Here is a 22,420-nt window from a genome sequence, read left to right as displayed (position 1 = left end):
TATTGCACTGTGGTTTTGATTTCATTCCCCTGATGGTTAAATGATGTTCACCATCTTTTCATGTACTATTTGGCCATTTGTACATTGTTTTTGGAGAATGTCTATTCTGATCCTTTGCCCATATTTCAACTGGGTTTTTTGTCTTTTTATTCTTGAGCTGTTAAGATTTCCTTATATATTCTAGATACAAGTCCCTTCTAAAATATATGATTTGCATATATTTTCTCCCAATCTATGAGTTCTCTTTTCATTTTGTCGATGGTAACCTTGGAAGCACAAAAAGTTGTAATTTGGATGAAGTCAAATTTATCTGTTTTCTTCTTTTGCTGCTTGTGCTTTTGGTGATATCTAAGATTCCATTGCCTAATCCAAGGTTACAAAATTATACTCCTAGAGTTACACAGTTTTAGCTCTTACATATATGATCCATTTTGAGTTAATTTTTGTATATGGTGTGAGGTAGAGGTCCAACTTCATTCTGTTGCATCTGGATAACCAGTTGTCAATGCACTATTTGTTGAAGAGACTACTCCTTCCTCTGCTGAACTATCTTGGCACTCCTCTCTCTTAAATCCACATTCAGAGCATTTCATTCCTTGCAGGTATACATCACTCTGATCTTGTCAATTTTCCAGCTATCAGGCGTATTACTACTCTACTTGAACCTGCAAATCTTTGAACCAAACCTATGAATCTATCCTGTATTTACTTTATTTCAGGTTGGCGAATCACTTACATTTAAAAGCACTTATCAAGTACCTACTATGTTACCAGGCAGTATTCTAGATTCTCAGATATAATCCCAATGAAGCATTAAGATTCTTGAGGATGGTTATAAAATGTATTGTGTTTCATGACAGAGATGGGGACAAAGTACCAAAGATGCTGGAAAAAAACAAACAAACAAAAAAAACAAAAACAACCATCTCTGTGTTAGAGGTTCTAAAGTGGTCACATTGAGGAGGGGTATTTGAGTAGAAGAATTATTGAACTGTCAGACAAAGAAGGGCTCTAGAGTTCTCCAAGAAGAGAGAAATAATGGGCACAAAAGTATGAAGTTGAGAAAAAGCCAGGGGACAGAGGTTTAAGGTGGTAGCAGTGTGGGGCAACAGGAAAAGGTGACTCTCAAAAGGAGGACAGGGTTGAATATTAAGAATCCATATACTACAACAGAGACCTTTAACTGTACCGCTACGCAATGTACACCCAACTCTAGATCTGAACAAGGAAGCCACATGTATTTGAGGAAAAGGACTGTGGGGTTGAGGTGTAGACTGTACTGCATAGGGACAGACTAGTATTGGGCATTCTCACATATGTCTAACCAGGAGGGGGATTTTTTTTAAAGTGATTATTTCTTCCCACAACTGCATAGCAAAAATGTATTTTGCTCCCTCACAAGTCTCCTAAGACATTTTGTACTTGGTTCCAACCTTCTTCATTCCTTTCAAGTGTGTATACGGTCAGCCTTAAAGAAGATGTTGTACCTCTTCAGGTTCTCAATTTTCTTCATTATAATTATCACTTTTACTTAAGACACTTCACTGTCAAATATCATTAAAGTTATAATGCTACCACTGAAGGCTATTTAACTCTGGGTCCATCTTCTGAGCAGAGAGCCCAGTCTAAAAAGAGTTGAATATGTGCCTTACAGACTGCTTCTTGTTCTTTTTCAATTCGGAATCCAAATTATTCCATTTTTACTATTCTTCAAATATCTCCTAGCACTTTCTGCCATAATTCTGAGTTCAGAAAGTGTTCCACTATGCTTCCATCATCAGCTTTATGAAAGTAAGTTTACAGTTCTGCTTTTCCTCTTTCTACTTAGATTTTCTATAGAAGTTTTTCAGAATCAGAAATACACCACGATCTAAAAGTTTCTATGTTTCCTAGGAATCCTAATAAATGTTTGGCAGTTAATACAATCACAGCAACACCACTAGCAAGAAAAAGCACATTACAGCTTCTCGCCACTAGAATGTTCAATTTTTAACTGGTATTCCTTAAATGGGCATTTAGCATAAAAGGAGGTGTTATTTCAGCCATCACAATGGTGAGAACTGTACTCTGGTTCAAGGGAATGAAACACTTCCTCAAATAAATGAGTGGGAGACATAATGGAATTCTACATTCCTTGTTCTTTTCTGTTAATTGACTGGTGACGTGAATGTGATCCACCATCGTGTGTCCTGGCTGGAAGGGCTTGCTCTGCACCCTTTTCTCCTTCAGTTATCCTTATTTACAAAGACTTGTGTAAAACAAGTCATTTACTTGCAACAGAGGGAAGATGGGCCAACGTTCTGGCTCCTCCAAAAAAAAAAAAAAAAAAAAAAGATGTCAAACTGGCTCACATAAAAGAAGTAGGGATGGAAAAAATGAAATTATAGTGGCTGCACTATGGCTTAGACAGTGAAGAAATGGATAAGTTTTTACATCAGAGAAGGATAAATCTTTGATTCCTGCCTGCACTTCAGCAATTTTCCTATGCAGCTGCCAATTTTTTCACCCCAGCAAAATCACTGAAAATGAAAATTACAGATTTTTAAACCATTTTAAAAGCAGACAGAGAGAGAAAGAAAAAAAAATCTGGAAGACCATAATCCAAAAAATGTTAACACAAAGATTATCGTCTTCTGTGGGTAGTAAAATTACAAATATTTTCTTTTTTTCTACTCTTCTGCCTTCTCAGATTTTTTCCATTGAATATAAGATGCCATTATAATCAGAAAAGTACAATAGTGGCAGAAAGAGAGAAAAACGGTTGGTTAGTTAGGTATTTGGGGAGGAAATAGTGCAGGGAGAGTTCAAGTTGTCTTAGGAGCTGAGGACAAAAAACAAAAGTATATACAGATGCCCATGTTCCAGGCATCCTGAAGACTTTAAACCTTATCCAGGAATAGGAGTACAACTTTATCCTTTAACTTTTTTTTTTTTTTAATCTTTCCAACACACCTCTGAAATTGCTGCTACTGCTTTTTTCTTTCTTTTTTTTTTTTTGGGGGGGCCGAACTGAGAGGCTTGTGGGATCTTAGGTCCCTGACCAGGGATTGAACCCACACCCTCGGCAGTGAAAGCGCCGAGTCCTACCCACTGGACCGCCAGGGAAGTCCTGCTACTACTTTTTAAACAGCTATTGCTTTTTTTTTTTTTTTTTTTTTACTTACGAAATAATCCAATTTCAGAGAAATCTAAGTACAAACAGCGAAGTTCTCACATTATATTCAGTAATTTATCAAGCCCAAGTCGTGCCACATTACAGAAAAATGGGACTCCTATAACAGAGGGCAGACCCTATTTATGTTAACTATATGCCTCCTTTGATATTTTTTACTAATTAAGTCTACAAGGTTTTTTTTTCTAGCAAATTGTGGTACAGGGAGAAGGAAGTCTCTAAGGCAGCAGACTCAATGAAGGAACCACCATCAAATGGTCAAGTGTGAAACCCACCGCAGAGGAGGGCGGCCCGGTAACCCTGCTGTGTTTCCCTCCCGCTGACCTTCTGGCACGCCATTCAGGAAGGACCATGTGGTGCCACACACACAGCAATCAAAAACGAAAACAAAAAAAGGAAAACAAAAGCACCCCACAACTCTAGCATTATCCTAACTAAATTAATCCTGGAATAAGTTTTTGAGGCCATATATTGTTTTGGAATAATGACAGTGCCCACAGTGAGTAGAGCAGTCTATTAAATGGTTTACCTGTGAAATATAACCTGGAGGCACGTGGATGGGAGGAATGGATCCATTGGGTGACATCATGGGAACTTCAGCAGGCCCTAAAAGAGGCAAGAGTAAGATATTAACAGCTGAAGAAATATACATTATTCAAACTAATCATTGGTATTTTAAAATATTATCAAAACTAAAGAGAATCACTGACTATTTTCTCTTCAGTAAATGGTACCTCGTGCCTGAGACCTGAAATCACAAATGAAAAGGAATTCTCCAGCTGCATAAGTCAAGGGGGTGGGGGTGGGGGAACAGCTATGAGCATCTTTTTTTTTTGGCTGCGCTGGGTCTTTGTTGCTGCGTGCAGGCTTTCTCTAGTTGTGGCGAGTGGGGGCTACTCTTTGTTGTGGTGCACAGGCTTCTCATTGCAGTGGCTTCTCTTGTTGCGGAGCACAGGCTCTAGGCACACGGGCTTCAGTAGTTGCGGCACGCGGGCTCAGTAGTTGCGGCACGCAGGCTCTAGGGTGCACAGGCTTCAGAGGTTGTGGCGCTCGGGCTCAGTAGTTGTGGTGCTCGGGCTCAGCAGTCATGGCTCGCGGGCTCTAGAGCACAGGCTCGTTAGTTGTAGTGCACGGGCTTAGTTGCTCCATGGCATGTGGGATCTTCCCTGACCAGGGTTCAAACCTGTGTCCCCTGCACTGGCAGGCGGATTCTTAACCACTGCGCCACCAGGGAAGTCCCTATGAGCATCTTTATAAATACTTAATGATTCCCAAAGCCTCAAGTTCCATAAATTAAGGCTGCTCAGTTAAGAGTAGTCTAACAAAGTAGGGCAAAAAGTTTCCTTTTTTCCCTTTAAAATAATGTATTATCAATATATGCTTAAGTAAATAAATTTTTAATGAGTTTATCTCCTCTGGTTTAAAAAGCTCCTATAGACTTTGGGTTTATAATTTTCATTTTGATTATTATTTTCAATAAGTTACTGTAACATGCCATTAATTTGACATAGAAGAAACCTTTAAATTACTCCAAACCAACTGAATTTGACAAGTCTCTTATAAGGCAGGGGGTAAAAACAGATTATATTTTAAAACTAGACACTATTAGGAATACTCATACCAAATTTACTTCGATTATTTCAAAGTAAAGCATTCAATTAACAAGAGGTTAGTTTCAAAATATTAAATTCAACAAATGTTAATCACATGTCTAAGGAAACAAAGAAAGGCAAGGCAAAGCTCAGTTACCTAAGGCACAGTTTGAGTTAATAATTAATTACAAGGAAACTGATTGTCATAACATCAAAATCAACTTCTGACACCCTTCCAAAGATCCCATGACTAAATGGTTTCCCTGGAAGTTTAAGAACCTCAGGTCACTGGTTTTCAGTTTGACAGGTGGCTCCCCTATTTAGCAACCCATGTCCCAAATGTCAATCCAAAGCTGTGTTTCTAGTCTTGAGATGCGACTTCCTGGCTCCAAGTGCCCTGTGTTGTTTATTTGCTTTCTCCTAATGTGTGTTGTGCTGCCGGCAATGAAAATTGCTCCGCTGTAACAAAAACCAAGAAAAATACAACACTTTTCTTGGCAAAAGAAGACAGACCCTGCCACCCAGTGCTGCACTTACATATAAGCACAATGCACCTTTCACCTCACAGTACAATCCACTGTTACAACTACTTCTCAGGAAAAGTCATGGACAATATGCCAAAGTACTAAACTCTCTGATAATCTCTGAACACATACAAAATACCACAGTAGTCTCTCACATAGTAACACACTGGTAATCAGTTAAAGAAAAGGATGACAATGGCATAAGAATGGATAATTCCACGACCCCACTGTATTTTTAAGTACCATTCCAACTAATATATCCAGCAATCACTGAAGGCACTTTCCAAATTCATCTTCCAAATCCATCTTTCTCATCAGCTTTAGCATTTTTGCCACAGCTGTTAAGACATTTAGGTATTTACTAAATATTTTCATTTGAACTGATTCACTTAAAAATCATAGACAACTATTTCACTCTTAGCCTGAGTACTACCTTTGAAATCCAAGGGGCAATGCACTCGGCTCTATAAGCAGGCATTAAGAGCGTGGCCTCTGCCTGGTTTCATTTCCCAGCTCACTATTCACACTGGTTGTGTGACATTGGACAATTCACTTAGCCTTTCTATGCCTCAGTTGTCAATGAGAATAACAATTCCTACCTCACAGGTTTGGGTTTAAAGACTAAATTCAATAATACATGTAAAAGCATTTAGGGCAGTGCATGGCATAATAACCACTCATCAAAATGTTAGCAATCTTTACAATTTTTCTCTTTTTTTATTTATAGTTTTTTGTTTTTTCCTGTTCTTTCATTACAATTACATTTTAAGCACTATTTTTTTTAACAGTACATGTCCCTGTAACACATAAAGTCAACACACATACTCTGTGTACAATACTGACTTACGAGGCAAACCTTCCTCATCAGACAAATATCAAATATTTCACAGTGAAGAGTGTGAACAGAAATGCTACCACTTCAATAAAGTATTACTTTTTAATCACCAAAATGTATACCAGTCAAACAGTCTCTTAACCCCAGGTATGACCCCTAAAACTGTTAAAGTCATTTGTATAAAACGCTTTAAAGAATGTAGGACAAGTAAATGATTTACAGCCAGAAAATGTTTTCTTCCTGGCCTTGGTTTCAAAAGTAGCCAAATGACTTTAACATGCTTGTTCCCCCTTCCTCTTGTCACTGTCATCAAAACCCTTTCAAAAATCCTTGCGAAATATACAGTAATGGTTTCCGAAACTCAGCTCTGCCCTAGAACCCTAAGGTTTCTCTCCTTTCTGAAATAAACCATTGCATACACAGGCATTCAGGAGTTTAAAAGCTAGGAAAATAAAACCCCTTTCACAATGGTGGTATGAGAAAAGTTACTGTCTCCCTAAATACTTATCTCCCAATCAGTGAGTTTACTGCCTCTGCTCAACAGTTTGTGTTTGAGAACCTCCTGATACTATTATAATTCTTCCCTAATTAAAGCACAAACTTCTCTTCCTAAACTTTTAGGACTACTAGATTCCTTTTGATTTTTAATTGATAATCTCGTGACACAGAAGACTGAAAGGATATAGCCCTGAGAATATGTGGAAAATGGTTCCCTTCTTGTTCAAACCACCAACACCGGATATGTGAGGGGTAAAAAAGGGACACAATCTCCCCAAACTAACTTCCTTTCTGACTGTATTGGGAAATCATCGATTAAACTTTTTGGAAAAAAACTTTTTAAATCTCTTAGGATATCTGGAACCCTCTTTAATTAAACAGTCTTCTTACATAAAGGTAGGTCTACACAAATATACATACACATAGATTAAATAATTTGAACACAAACATACACTTCCAAACTACTTCAGATTTTTTTTTTTTTGAGAAACTAATTAAGAAGCTCAGCTAAAGACCACATGAACTCTTCCACAGATGAAAGATGTCACACGTACAATTTCTAGAACTGGAACTAGAATGTTTGCTAAAAGCCAAGTAATTCCATGAAAAAAATGCCTTGGGAAATTTGATCAATTTCAGGCTGTGACTTCAACAGTCAAGAATCCCCCCCCCCTTTTTTCTTTTTTTTTTAAACATCTTTATTGGAGTATAATTGCTTTACAATGTTGTGTTAGTTTCTGCTGTACAACAAAGTGAATCAGCTATACGCATACATATATCCCCATATCCCCTCCCTCTCATCTCCCTCCCACCCTCCCTATCCCACCCCTCTAGGTGGTCACAAAGCACCGAGCTGATCTCCCTGTGCTATGCTGCTGCTTCCCACTAGCTATTTTACATTTGGTAGTGTATATAAGTCCATGCCACTCTCTCACTTCGTCCCAGCTTACCCTTCCCCCTTCCCCCTCCCCGTGTCCTCAAGTCCATTCTCTAAGTCTGTGTCTTTATCCCTGTCCTTCCCCTAGGTTCATCAGAACCTTTTTTTTTTAGATTCCATATATATGTGTTAGCATATGGTATTTGTTTTTCTCTTTCTGACTTACTTCACTCTGTATGACAGACTCTAGGTCCATCCACCTCACTACAAAATAACTCAATTTCGTTTCTTTTTATGGCTGAGTAATATTCCATTGTATACATGTGCCACATCTTCTTTATCCATTCATCTGTTGATGGACACTTAGGTTGCTTCCATCTCCTGGCTACTGTAAATAGTGCTGAAATGAACATTCCCTTTTTTTTCACTGAACAAGATGCAAGACACAAACAAGAACTATGATCAGTTTATAGTCATTAAAAAATTTAACTGCAATATGCAAGCACATGGTCTAACATCTTAAAAGTCTGCTAGCATTTGTTAATAAATTGATTTTTCATTTACTTACAGCAAACTGTGAACAAGAAAGGTTGGAGAGTGGCTTAATTATTCAACCAACAGTAATTCATGCAATGATCCTACAACTTTATTCTCACATCAAAGAGACAGAAGGAAAGTCCAGCAATGTTGTATTTCTAGGGACACATAGCTCATGGAGAGCTTCTAAGCCCCTGCCATGGCTGTACAACCATTCTGCTTCACTCTGTGCTTCTTCCCTGCTACCAGGGATCCCCCCAGAGCCCACACATGTAGATACCCCTTGCTCTGATACTATATTCAGAATATTCACCCGTCCTGGGAGAAGAGTTAACTAGACTGACTCGAGGAGAATGTACAAATGAGGTTTAGACATCTGAAAGTGGTGGAAAATGGGAATCCAGGGTATATATTATCATTTAAATTAGTCTCAGAAATAGATTAGCTATAAATAATTAATTATACCACAGTTTTGACATTTTGAAATGGTATTTTTTATAAACTGAATATTCGCCAGTAGGTAAACAAGTAGTGAATAAGTAGAATGTTATGATTGTAATTGTCTATAAACTGGTACTTGTGTGTCCAAATGGCTACTTTCAACAACAGCCATTAGTAGTAATAAATCACATTCTTAGCTTATTAACTTAAATATTTTCTTGTTCAAAAAGGATGAAAGGGGTGGCAGGGGGGAAGGATGTAAGAGGACTGAGATCACAACACAGCAAGATAAAGGAAAACTAATGAGAAAAATAAAGCAAGGGCAATACATTGATGTGATAAAATCCAATGAACCCTATTTTAAAAAAAAAAAAGACACCTGAGTCTTTCTAAATAGCCAAAATATAATTTCTTGCTCGTTGAAGTAGTCATATGGATAAGGCCACAGCTAATAGGTAACCAGATAATTATGGTGAAAGCACTTATCAAAACAAATGGTCTAAATAAAAGTACACTTGCGGGCTTCCCTGGTGGCGCAGTGGTTAAGAATCTGCTTGCCAATGCAGGGGACACGGGTTTGAGCCCTGGTCCAGGAAGATCCCACATGCCGCGGAGCACCTAAGCCCGTGCGCCACAACTACTGAGCCTGCGCTCTAGAGCCTGTGAGCCACCTGAGCTCGCGTGCCACAACTACTGAAGCCCGTGCTCTGCAACAAGAGAAGCCACCACAATGAGGAGCCTGCACACAGCAATGAAGACCCAACGCAGCCAAAAATAAATATATTTTTTTAAAAAAAAGTACACTTGCACTGTTTGCTAAGGGTCTAAGACTTAATGCAAAATGTGAGGTCTTCTGGTGAACCTTGTGAATGTCTAATAATGAATCTCCAGTTATTCATGGTGATTCAAGACATGTAGACGAGCGAAGAGATTATGTAGGCACTTTGAGGAACACTGATTTTTTTTAAAGCTATTCAACACTAATTAATCCCACAAGAGAACTAAAAGGAATACAAAGATAATAAAATAAAGCACAGGTTCTAACCTAAGCTTAAACTCTAGTGCAGTGGTTCTTAAACTTTAGTGTGCATCAAAATCATCCAGAGGGTTTCTGAAAATCCAGATTGCTAAACTCCACTTCCCATAGTTGCAGAATCAGAAGATTGGGGGTGGGTCTTAAGAGCTAGCATTTCTAACAAGTTCTCAGGTGACAACCTCTGACTTGGTAGGTTAAAAGACAATAAGCATACACAGCAAACATTACACTCAATGGTTAAGAAACTGAAAGCTTTCCCTCTAACATGAGGAACAAGACAAGGATGCCCACTTTCACCACCACTATTGACATTGTACCAGAAGTCTTAGCTAGAACAACTGGGCAAAAAAAAAAAAAAAAAAAAGAAAAGAAAAAGGAAAAGAAAAGGCATCCAAATTGGAAAGGAAGAAGTAAAATTATATTCGCAGAAGACATAATCCTATATATAGAAAATCCCAAAGATTCCATAGACAAAAAACTATTAGAGCTAAAAAACGAATTCAGTAAATTTACAGGGTACAAGAGCAACGCATAAGTCAATTGTGTTTCTATGCACCAGCAATGAACAATCTGAAAAGGAAATTAAGAACACAATTCTATTTATGACAGTATCCAAAAGAATAAAATACCTAGGAAAAAATCTAATCAAGGGGGTGAAAGATTTATGCACTTAAACTACAAAACACTGCTGAAAGAAATTAAAGAAGACCTAAATAAATGGAACTTAAGAACACCTAAACAAAGACATGGAATGGAAGACTTAATATTGTTAAGATGGCAATACCGCTCAAAGCAATATACTGAGTCAATGTAATCTCTACCAAAATTCCAACAGTCTTTTTGGCAGAAATGGAAAAGCCAACCCTCAAATTCATATGAAATTGCAAGAGGCCCCAAACAGACAAAAAGAATCGACTTGGACCCCAACCTGACATCATATACAAAAATTAACTCATCATAGATCTAAATATAAAAGCTAAAACCATAAAACTCTTAGAAGAAAACATGGGTATATATTTCATGGGCATTTGTCAATGGATTCTTAAATGTGACACCAAAACCACAAGCAACAAAAGAAAAAAAATACAGTGGACTTCATAAAAATTAAAAACTTTTGTGCAAAGGACATTATTAACAAAGTGAAAAGACAACCTATAAAATAGGGAAAAAATATTTACAAATTCGGTATCTGATAAGGAACTAGTATCTCAAATATATATATATATTGATAATTGTCACAAATCAACAAAAAGACAAACAACCTAATTTTTTAAATGGGTAAATGGTTTAAATAGACATTTTACCAAAGAAGATATACAAACAGCCAACAAACATATGAGAAGATGCTCACAACATCATTAGTCATTAGGGAAACCCAAATCAAAACCACAATGAGGTACCACTTCACACCCCCTACAATGGCTATTCTCAGAAAAATGGAAAATAAATGTTGGTGAGGATGTGGAAAAACTGGAACCCTTGTACAATTGCTGGTAGTGATGTAAAATGATACAGCTGTTGTGGAAAACAGTTTGGCTCTTCCTCAGAAAGCTAATCAGGAAGGTACCATATGACCCATCAATATCACTCCTAGGTATAACATACCCAGAAGGACTGAAAACTGGAACGCAAACAAATACATGTACACACACGTTCATAGCATCACTATTCACAATAGCCAAAAGGTGCAAACAGCCAAAATGTCTATTAGGGGATGAATGGGTAAATACAATGTGACATAATACACACAGGGAATATTACTCAGCCATAAAAAGAAATGAAGTACTGATATATGCTACAAGGTTGAAAACATTGTGCCAACAAAAACAGAAATATAGATCAATGGAACAGGATAGAAAGCCCAGAGATAAACCCACACACATATGGTCACCTTATCTTTGATAAAGGAGGCAAGCATATACAGTGGAGAAAAGACAGCCTCTTCAATAAGTGGTGCTGGGAAAATTGGACAGGAACATGTAAAAGTATGAAATTAGAACACTCCCTGACACCATGCACAAAAATAAACTCAAAATGGATTAAAGACCTAAGTGTAAGGCCAGACACTATCAAACTCTTAGAGGAAAACATAGGCAGAACACTCTATGACATACATCACAGCAAGATTCTTTTTGACCCAGCTCCCAGAGAAATGGAAATAAGAACACAAATAAACAAATGGGACCTAATGAAACTTAAAAGCTTTTGCACAGCAAAGGAAACCATAAACAAGACCAAAAGACAACCCTCAGAATGGGAGAAAATATTTGCAAATGAAGCAACTGACAAAGGATTAATCTCCAAGATTTACAAGCAGCTCACGCAGCTCAATAACAAAAAAACGAACAACCCAATCCAAAAATGGGCAGAAGATCTAAATAGACATTTCTCCAAAGGAGATATACAGATGGCCTACAGACACATGAAAGAATGCTCAACATCATTAATCATTAGAGAAATGCAAATCAAAACTACAATGAGATATCATCTCACACCAGTCAGAATGGCCATCATCAAAAAATCTAGAAACAATAAATGCTGGAGAGGGTGTGGAGGAAAGGGAACACTCTTGCACTGCTGGTGGGAATGTAAATTGATACAGCCACTATGGAGAACAGTATGGAGGTTCCTTAAAAAACTACAAATAGAACTACCATACGACCCAGCAATCCCACTACTGGGCATATACCCTGAGAAAACCATAGGTCAAAAAGAGTCATGTGCCAAAATGTTCATTGCAGCTCTATTTACAATAGCCAGGACATGGAAGCAACCTAAATGTCCATCGACAGATGAATGGATAAAGAAGATGTGGCACATATATACAATGGAATATTACTCAGCCATAAAAAGAAATGAAATGGAGGTATTTGTAATGAGGTGGATGGAGTTAGAGTCTGTCATACAGAGTGAAGTAAGTCAGAAAGAGAAAAACAAATACAGTATGCTAACACATATATACGGAATCTAAGGGGAAAAAAAAAAAAAAAAAGGCCATGAAGAACCTAGTGGCAAGACGGGAAGAAAGACACAGACCTACTAGAGAATGGACTTGAGGATATGGGGAGGGGGTGGGGTGAGATGTGACAGGGTAAGAGAGTGTCATGGACATATATACACTACCAAATGTAAAATAGATAACTAGTGGGAAGCAGCCGCATAGCACAGGGAGATCAACTCGGTGCTTTGTGACCACCCAGAGGGGTGGGATGGGGAGGGTGGGAGGGAGGGAGATGCAAGAGGGAAGAGAAATGGGAACATATTGTATATGTATAACTGATTCACTTTGTTAAAAAGCAGAAGCTAACACACTATTGTAAGGCAATTATACTTCAATAAAGATGTTTAAAAAAAAAAAAAAAAAAAAAAAACATTGTGCCAAGTGAAAGAAGCCAGACACAAAAGGTCACATATTGTGTAATTCCATGTATATGAAATATCCAGAATAAATAAATCAACAGAAATGAAACTCAGATTTGTGGTTTCCAAGGGCTGAGGGATGGGAAGGATTTGGGAAGCAATTGCTTAATAGATGCAGGGTTTCCTTCTGGGGTGATGAAAATGTTTTAGAACTAGAAAGAAGTAGTGATTGCATAACACCGTAAATATACTAAATTGCCAATGAATTAAAATAGTTAATTTTATCTAATTAATAATGTTAATAGTTAATGTTATGTGTATTTCACCTCAATAAAAATATTTTTTTAAAAAAAATGATGAGCACATAACCAAAGAACTACAAGATAGTAAAACTGGGGTTACTAATAAACTACCAAAAAGCAACTGAACATAAACTTCCTAGAGCACATCTTCATTCCTCATACATTAATTTCTGGGAGGATGCTATTTCTAGACACTGTGCTATGCAAAAAACCAGTAAGGTGCATTCTCTGTCCTCAAAGGACTCATACTCTAACTACGGGGAACAGATAAATAAACACACACACACAAGGATGCACTTCAGGCACTGTCTAAATTTAGCAAGATTTTAAATGATTATCATCCTATGGACACATTAGTAATTACAGAAATGAGCTGTTAGAGGGCCCTTAGGATTTAGTAGAGGGCTCACTGTTTTACAACTAAAGAAACTGAGGCCCAGAAGCAAACTGAGAAGCTGGCAGGTGATGAAACAACAGGGTCTAGAAGTCAGTTTTTCTAGTTTTCAGCCCAATGTGGTTTCCTTCAGGAGTAAGTTTTGTTGTTTCTTAAAATGCTGCTGCAAAGTCATTTTCTCTCAGGGTGTAATTTTCATATAGAGCCAGGTATAGATGGCACGTTTCTCTGGCTCAGATATATTGGTCTCTCCAAACTGTAACTACTTCTTCCCAAAGGCATCCTGCCAGAGAGGAAACAAACTGGGAAGAGCAGAATCTGAGCAGTGCAAAGAACAAAAGTGTTGGAGCTAGTGAGGCCTGGGTTTGAATGTGAGCTCTGCCACTTTCTAGCATGACCTTGGGCTAGTTACTTAAACTCTCTCTGACTGATCAGCACTTTTCTGACCTACAAAAAAGGATGACAAGAGCTAATTTCAAGGGTTGTTCTGAGGACTGGAAGTTGTAATAATGCATAGAGTGTCCAGCACAGTACCTTGTCAAATAATGGTATTTAAAAAACAACTCTAACGTTGTGCCACGAAGAAAAATACTGTATGAACAAAGAGGTTAATAGAGACTAAGCATTTATCAGAGAGACAAATGAAGAGTTATATGCTTTCTCAAATGAGCAAGTCAGTTGTTTTGTCCTTCACATTTTTTCCGTCTAAAAATGTGTTTCCATCTTGTAGCTTCAAAATAATATTCTCCTTTTAAAAATATAATGCATTCAAGATATATAAATTATGATTAAAAAACAAGGAACAAATTTTTAAAAGAGAAAAAGATGGCTGCTTTCCCATAGTTGTCTACTTTCCCATATCTAATACTAGCCCTCTACCTCTTCCAAAACCACCTGTTATCTTTTCCTAATTTCTAGGAAACCTTAGAAAATTGGGTATGCCTAACTTTCTAAATGTCTGGACAACTCTAAATCAAAGGATCAGCCCTTGTTTTCTGAAAGTCAGTCCTCTACATCTCTCTGACATTGGCTTTATTGCAAGAATTTCTAGTCTGGCTCAGCTATTGTCCTTAAAAGTAGCAAGTGACCGTAACAACAAATTGCCCAGTGATGACTAAAATATTCCTGTTGAAGTCTTCCTGAAGTAAACCACTACCAAGAACCAAAACTGAGCTGCTGATAGAACTCATAAACAATGGGTCACCACCATCTTATCATTTAACCATTTCAAAACACAAGAAGGTGCTACTTTAGTAAAATATGTTTTACCATTTTTGAAAGGCAAGTCTTTTCTTTCCAAATATTCCTCTTCGAACTTGTTCTGCCACTTAACTGTTATAAGGGCATCAGGAGTAGAGAAAGAGTTTAATTCTCACATAAGACTAAACTTTATCAATCCCAATTTTCCTTAATTTCAATAAAATTGAGATATCTACCCACTTTATCAAGTTGTTTTTAGGCTTAAATGTTAATAAAATCTGTATACTTACTGAGTGATTATAGAGTGCTTTTCTTATATTAGTTAATATTTTATTGCATTCAATTCAATAAACATTTATTGTACAAGATGCTGTAAGGTATTAAAAGCCACACAGAAGATTCTACAACAGAAACGTTACTAACAAACTACTACATAAATAAGCAGCAATTGTTTTATTAGTGGCCAAGAGCTCTGGAGCTGGACAATAAAAATCATCCACGGGGTGGGTAGAAGGAGCATATTTAACACTTCCAGTGACTGGCAATGAATGGTAAAGGAAGTCGGTGAATCCATTCACAACAGGCATGATGGCTAACACAGTTTTAAAAAGATCTTGATTTAAATTCAGGCCTACAGAAATACAAGCTCTAAGACTGTCAAAGATATTAGGTACCATGAGAGGGGCCAGTAATACAGCCTTCGACTCCTGATTTTAGAGCTCTTGGTTGTTGCTTTGTTCAGTTCAACAAACCTTTGCTGAACCTGGTCTAGCTGCCAGACCCGGGCACAGGATGCCAAGGACACAATGACATTGAAGAGAACAAGCATTTCTGCTCTTAATTATGGAGAGAATGGCATGCAGAATGAGTAATGCACAGGTGCATAGAGTGTGGGGCAGAGGGGGAAACCCAGCTTTGTGTCCTCCTTTGGGCCTGAGGTTTCTGCGACAGACACTGTGTATCTCGGCGTGGAGTCAGGCACATAGTCCAGACATCTCAAGCAGCATGAGCATTTGGTAAGAGTCTAGTCTAGCAACAGAAGTGATTAAACAATTAGGTAGGAGGCCTATGAAAAATGGTTCCAAAAGTTCATCTTTGGAAAAAACAAAACACAAGACAGTGAGTTCACAGATCCAGCCTGATGTTGAAGCTGGACCTCCCTAGGTCTCAGGGCCCTGCTCTTCATGTTAAACTTTATCACCCTCTCCAAATTTGGACTGTAACTTAACCAGTCCACAAATGAAAAACATTCAGTGTCACCCTTCCAGTTAAACTTATCTAAATGAACACTAAGACTCAGTCTGTCTTTGTTTGATTTTTAATGTCAGGTTTTAATGGCAGATAATCCATGGATTTGCTTATTTATACTTAATCTAGGACCTTATAAACTTCAAAGCTCTGAGGAATGATACAAATACAACTCAATAATACTGAGAATGAGCTTCTGATATTTTACCAAAAAAAGTCCCTGCAAATATTAGCAGCAAAATTAAAATAAAGTCATCAAAAGGGCATTCACTTCAAAGCCTTTTAAAGCAAATCTTTCCTAGCATGCTTTCTCTATGCCCATCAAGGGCATCAGAGAGCCCCTCACACTTTCTTATACAGGGTAATGAGGACCATTTTGCCAACTACTGGTATTAGCTAATAACAAATTCAAGAGGAAGTTGTCCAAAAAACTGAGTCAGAATGGGTGAGCATAACTTCAGTGGAACCCTCCAAGAGAGTCTTGTTGAGGGTAAAAATTTATTAGAGCAGACTATTTTAATTTCATTTTAAATGTCCTGAGATAAAACAAACTGATATTTTTAAGAAATAAGTCTATTAATTTTGTAGAGAAAAAAATCAGAAAGAAAAATTATTCATTAAAAGGCAATGGCAGAGACAGCAACTAAGCAACGTGCCAGCAGGATTGGGGCAGAACTTATTCACTGTGGCACTGAGTATTTTAAAAGGGTTGCCTTCATTCTCTCACCAGCTTTCTCTGCTCTCAGAAAGGGTTATGAAAGGGAACAGGGATGAATAAAACCCTGTCTACTCTTCTTCTCCAGACCTCAACTCCCACCCCATTTGGCTGCCCCACAAGCCTGTTTTCTCCCGGGAAGGAAAGAACAGCAAACAAAAGATAGGACAGCAAATAGATATTTTCATAACAACTCTGTGAAGAACTCAGGGGCAAATGGGCACTTCCTAAATAAAATAATTTGTGCTCCTCTTTACAACTCCAAGGTCATGCTGTAGAGGGGCAAGTTTGAAAATAGTACTATTAACCCGACAACAATATGTGATTGCATTCCTCTCAAGATCTGTTTTACATGATTCATCTGTTAGAAATGAAAGACTATTAAAACATCACCCACCTGAAAGCTGAATTACAGATAATAATAAGGTATAGCTTTACCAACATATCATTACACAATATATTCGGGGAGTTCAATTATCCATTGCTCTGATGAGGTTTACAAAGCCAACCACGGAGGATCCCTTTTAATTGCCCTCAAGGCTGGCTCTTCTGCTCCCTGCCCTCCCACCATGAGCATGCTTCCCATAAAGGAAAGCCTCTGACAACATTCTAAAGGCATTTTATTGACAACATCCCAACATGGTTTACTACCTTGGTTCTTTTAACTCATGCACCTCAAAAAAACAAAGGCAAGCGAAAAATGTCTGGGATCCATGGCATAGCACTGCTAAAGAAAACCAACAGTTATTATGGAAATGGAAAAAAAAATAATCCAAATGTTCCATAGAACACAAATCACAGTTTATCTAACTGGTACCATTTTTCCTCCAACTATAAGGTTATTCTTTTCACTCACTCATAATCACACAATGTCAGGTTGGAAGCTGCTTCTCAACAGAAGACCAGCAATCTTCTGAAATTAATTTAATTTTACAAAAATGTTTTGATTGCTAATAAAAATTCTCTAAATTGTCCAGTGGTTCGGACCTAATAATGGGCTTTGAGATGACTAACTCAGTTTATAGTTCTAATCTCTGCCTTACCTAAACCATGTAGAGGAGACCAAGAGAGTAAGTGAGAGTTCCTATAGACCAGCCACGTTTACACAGCTTGTTGCTTTTACTCTTTTTTGTTTGTATGTGAAAAACAAAGGGCAGGCTGAGACTGACAGTAAACAACAACTACAAATAGGTTAGACTCTCCCATTTGAAGTCTGATCAAAGGCAGTCAGTAAACACCTCCAAGTAACTGCAGGAAGGTTGGATCACCCTGGCCAGTTATTTTCTCGGCTATAAAAATGAGCTGACACAGTTACTGTTTGAGGGGCAGACAACCGCTTTATGGCATAGATGCTTTCTCATCCTGGCACACTGGTTCAACAGAAACAAAAAATTTTACTAAGCAGGCTACAATTTCACTTTCAAGTATCAACCCTCCATTTACAAAGGGGACTAAGACAAATGAAAATGGAGGGTCTAAGCTTGGGGAATATGTTACCAAAAAGATCTCCTAGCTGATTAACTGCTGTGTTTCCCTAGCTTAAAAAAAAAAAAAAAAAAAAAAAAAAGCAAGCTTTTCAAGAGAATGATGAATTTTAAAGTCACCCCATCCAGACAACTACCAGCCAGTCAGGAATATCCAAGACTAGGCCATACTGGGATAGGTAAGAAAAGGAAAATGCAAAATTATCAATATGTTCAATGAAAAAAAAAAATCAAAACAGTAATTTCACTTATACTACCATCAGTGATTAAACAACATAACCAAAACCAGATATACACAATATACAAACATGAGAAACTCCTAAATCCCTTCAAGGCAAAACATTCATATTAACACCCCTTCCAGTCCAGACATCCCTATCATATTAAACTGTGAGCATCAGAAGTTGTGAATATTTTTCAACTCCTTGTCTCCATCACTGCCTTTGAGAAACCATTGTGTTTTGTGACTTCTCTTCCCTCTGACATCACCTATGAAATAATCCACATGTGCATAAGTCCTGAAGTCCATACCTCAAGCCTCATACTTACCAAGTGATCACCTTCACTTTTAGAAGAGTAAAACAGTGTCAAAATATTTGATTAAAAATTTCCTGGTCACAGATATGAGGTCAGGTCTGTTAGGTAATGTGTTGCTAGAACAAAGTGAAGATCTGATAATAAGTAGAAAGAAGGGTTTGGGGCAGCAAGATGACATTCTCTTTGAAAAGAGAGGGGGAACTAGATATATACCGAATATGCAAGAAGGAAAAAGAAAAACAAAAAACAAAACACAGAAGGAGGAAATAATCTGGTGGACTGGGGAGAAAACCTCAAACCAGGCAGAAAAATCACACTCAGAAAATATATGGCCCCAATTAATCTCTACTGAATTGTTTTCCAATTCAGTGTGATACATTAAAAGGTCTGTGGTGAGAGCACGCGCATGATATTCAAAATAGCAACTCAAAAAAAGCATCATAGGAATCTAGAGGCTGGTCAATGATCCACTTCAGCTTTCAAGTGGTATTTTTAAAAACTCTTCTCTTCAACCTACCCTATGGAAACCAACTGAAGCTCAGTGGAGATATGGGATCCAATCCACAAGGCCTTGGGTAAGTCACTTAACTGTGCATGTTAATAACTGCCTCAAGTGCAATGTAAAAGAAAAGGAACATGATGATTTCCATGCTTCCTTCTAGAGCAGTAGCATTGGTGTCATTTAGGCCTATGCTTGCAGATTCTAGAAAAGAGCTGTTAGTTGACAATCTCTAAAATCCTTCCAGCTGTGAGCCTCAAATGTGAGTTACATTAGAATTTCTGGGGCCTTTTGAAAATGTAGATTTCCAGGACCTCTGGAACCTGCTTTCTTTCCCAGGCTGACCAGCTCTCCCTTCCTTACCCCTCAACTATACACCCCATTGATTTTGATGTAAATGTTCTATGGATCAGTCAGAGGAATAATGACCTAGAAAGAACGCAATAAAATAAATAAAAGGGAGAAAAAAATAATCACATTCAAGATCCTTGAAGCACATCTCATTTGTACTTACTTCAAGCCAAATTAGCTGAGTCTTAATTTCAGCACAATGCTTAAAAGTGAAGAGGGAAAAGAGACAGCCAAGTTCCATAAATTTTATCCAATTGATGGGTATTTAATTAAATATATATCAACAAAGATGACTATAATTTGGCTAAAAATAGTCCTCCAGCTTTAGTCATAATAAAGCTACTATTATTATACTTCCATGGCAACAACAAAATAATCACAGAATTTTATACAATACAAAATAATCACAGAATTTTATATAATATAAAATAATAAGCATTCTATTAAGAAGCAGTCTATACAAGTATTGCATTTATTTATATGATTACTGGACATCAGTGACAGTTTAATATGAAACTCTATGCATCTAAAAATAAACAAACAGGGAGAACATTTGATAAAATCTTTGTAACTGTTTTTAGTTGACAGCCAAGATCACAGAATCAAAATTCCCTTAGGGGTGGCAAGCATCTTAAAGGTCACTCAGTCCAATTCCCTACTTAAGGCTTGAACTGCTGATCAAAATCTCTAGCAAGTGGCCAGAATATTTCAAGTAATACAGAGTTCACCTTCTGAAAATGCAGCAAATTCCATTTTTTAGGAATCTTAATTGATAATGGGTTCTCCCTTTTAATAAGCAGAAATCTGAACTCTATTCCTAAAAGTCATACAGACTAAACGTAATCTCAATCCCATAAAACAATACTTCAGATACTTGGAGAGTTAAATCTCATCAGGCCTCCTCCTAAAGACAAAACTACTTGGGATTTCTTTACCCTCCCCTTCTTTGTCATGGCTTCTAACTGCATCCCCATTGGTCATCCTAACAATCTACCTGGTCTATAGCCCTTTTTAAACTTCTTAGGTTCTAAAAACATTACACTAGGGACGTCCCTGGTGGTCCAGTGGTTAAGAACCGCCTTCCAATGCAGGGGACGCGGGTTTGATCCTTGGTCGGGGAACTAAGATCCCACATGCCGCGGCGCAACTAGGCCCGCACACCACAACTACTGAGCCCGCATGCTCTAGAGCCCGTGCGCCACAACTAGAGAGCCCGCGTGCCGCAACTAAGACCCGACGCAGCCAAATAAATAAATATTTTAAAAAATAAAATAAAAACATTACACTCCATCACTCTGTAAGCACAAGGTGTGGAGAATCATCACTGCCCTGGTCTATTCACAGTCAAGCTCAGACAGAAATAAGACCACTGGCCTCTCCTCCACACCAAGGCCAGTTGACCAATGAGGGTGAATCCCTGAGCGCTCCATGCCTTTGGTGACCCATGGGCCTCTGCAGTTGAGAACTCAACCCACTGCAGGCGTTAGGCAAAGCCCAAACAACAGGAAACTGCGAAGTTCAAACGTGAGAGAGATCATGATTTCACTGTTTTTGCATTCTGGATTATACTAGGTTATTGAGATCACTGGTATCAGAATCAGCACTACAGTCATTACTTAAATATGTATATCTTCACATTTATATGCTATGAGTAACTTTTATGTGGTATTATATGAAATCATTTAGATATTATAGTTTATATGTTTTTAGGTGTATGTGAGTGTATTGTCAAATGAAATCATAAAATAAAGTTCACTTCATATGAAGTAATCTCATTATCATTAACCCAAAGGTTTTTGTAACAGAATAGTTAGGCATTAAATGACATGTATGATAACCAAGATACTTTCTCGTTTTCAATCTCAACTTTTGCAAACGTGTCAGTGGCAAAATTTCTACACGTGGGTAAAACATCTAGAAAGCAGGTAACTTCTCAGCTGAGATTTCTCTCACTTGAGCCAGATCAAAGAACGTTTTCTTCCCTAAAACTTGAGTTTATTCTTCTCAACATTTACACCCATTTGGGTATTCATAAGCAAATCTTTTCATTTTTTGCATGTGGCTACAAAGTTTTTTAAAGAGGACTACAAAAATGCAGAATCTTACGAAAAATTAATACTTAGGTTTTCTTAAATCCTAAAGCAACCTAATAATACTGATTCATTGTACTGAAACATGTCAATAACTTTGATGGTCTTTATTCCATCACTCCCTACCCAGCTCTTCTCCCCAAGAAAAAGAATGAAAATAACAGTTTGTACCCAACTTCCAGCTTAGCTAAATCTCATTAATTTTTTTGAAAGTGCCAATATAATCTGTGAAATATTCTGGAAAGGTTTTCTCACAGATTCTTGATCCTATTTGAATTTATTATTTTAAAAAACAAAATTTTCCTTTTTTGAGAAGAACTCAGTTTCTCATTTTACCCCACTCTTCAGGTTTTTCATGAGGACCGTAGCAGTATAACCATATTGCTATGGGCTTATAACAACTTATAGAACTCTCAACTAATGAGGTTCCCAAAGGGATCACCCATTCAAAACATTAAATTTAAATTCATCTACGTTTATTAGTGGTCCAGAGTCTAGAATCCCTACTGTGGCTCAACAGAGTAAGAAGAAAAACAAATGATGCATCTTATTATGTGTAGCATAGGGGCATATTTTTATAAATATCTTATTTCACCAAGTCAAAGATACCATCTATAAGACAACATAATTTCATATGCTACTAAAAAAGAAAAAATGTTGCCTTCAATTGACATTCAATCAAGTATAAGATGCATGGCAATTCAAAAGATGTTTAAATGGGAGTAGAA

General features: G+C 37.5%; 1 protein-coding gene across 4 annotated transcripts in view; it reads right to left on the bottom strand.

Annotated features, from left to right (window-relative positions):
* FNDC3B (fibronectin type III domain containing 3B) overlaps nucleotides 1–22,420 on the bottom strand; it is a 354,599-nt gene that overhangs the window by 160,479 nt on the left and 171,700 nt on the right. For all 4 annotated transcript variants that reach the window (XM_057546030.1, XM_007197501.2, XM_057546029.1 and 1 more), the window contains one exon: nucleotides 3,702–3,778. In XM_057546030.1, coding sequence (XP_057402013.1) covers nucleotides 3,702–3,778 — 77 coding nt within the window. The remainder of the gene's footprint in view (nucleotides 1–3,701; nucleotides 3,779–22,420) is intronic.

Source organism: Balaenoptera acutorostrata, chromosome 4, assembly GCF_949987535.1.
Source record: "Balaenoptera acutorostrata chromosome 4, mBalAcu1.1, whole genome shotgun sequence".
Lineage (NCBI taxonomy): Eukaryota > Metazoa > Chordata > Mammalia > Artiodactyla > Balaenopteridae > Balaenoptera > Balaenoptera acutorostrata.
This window is presented reverse-complemented; position numbering and strand designations above follow the sequence as displayed.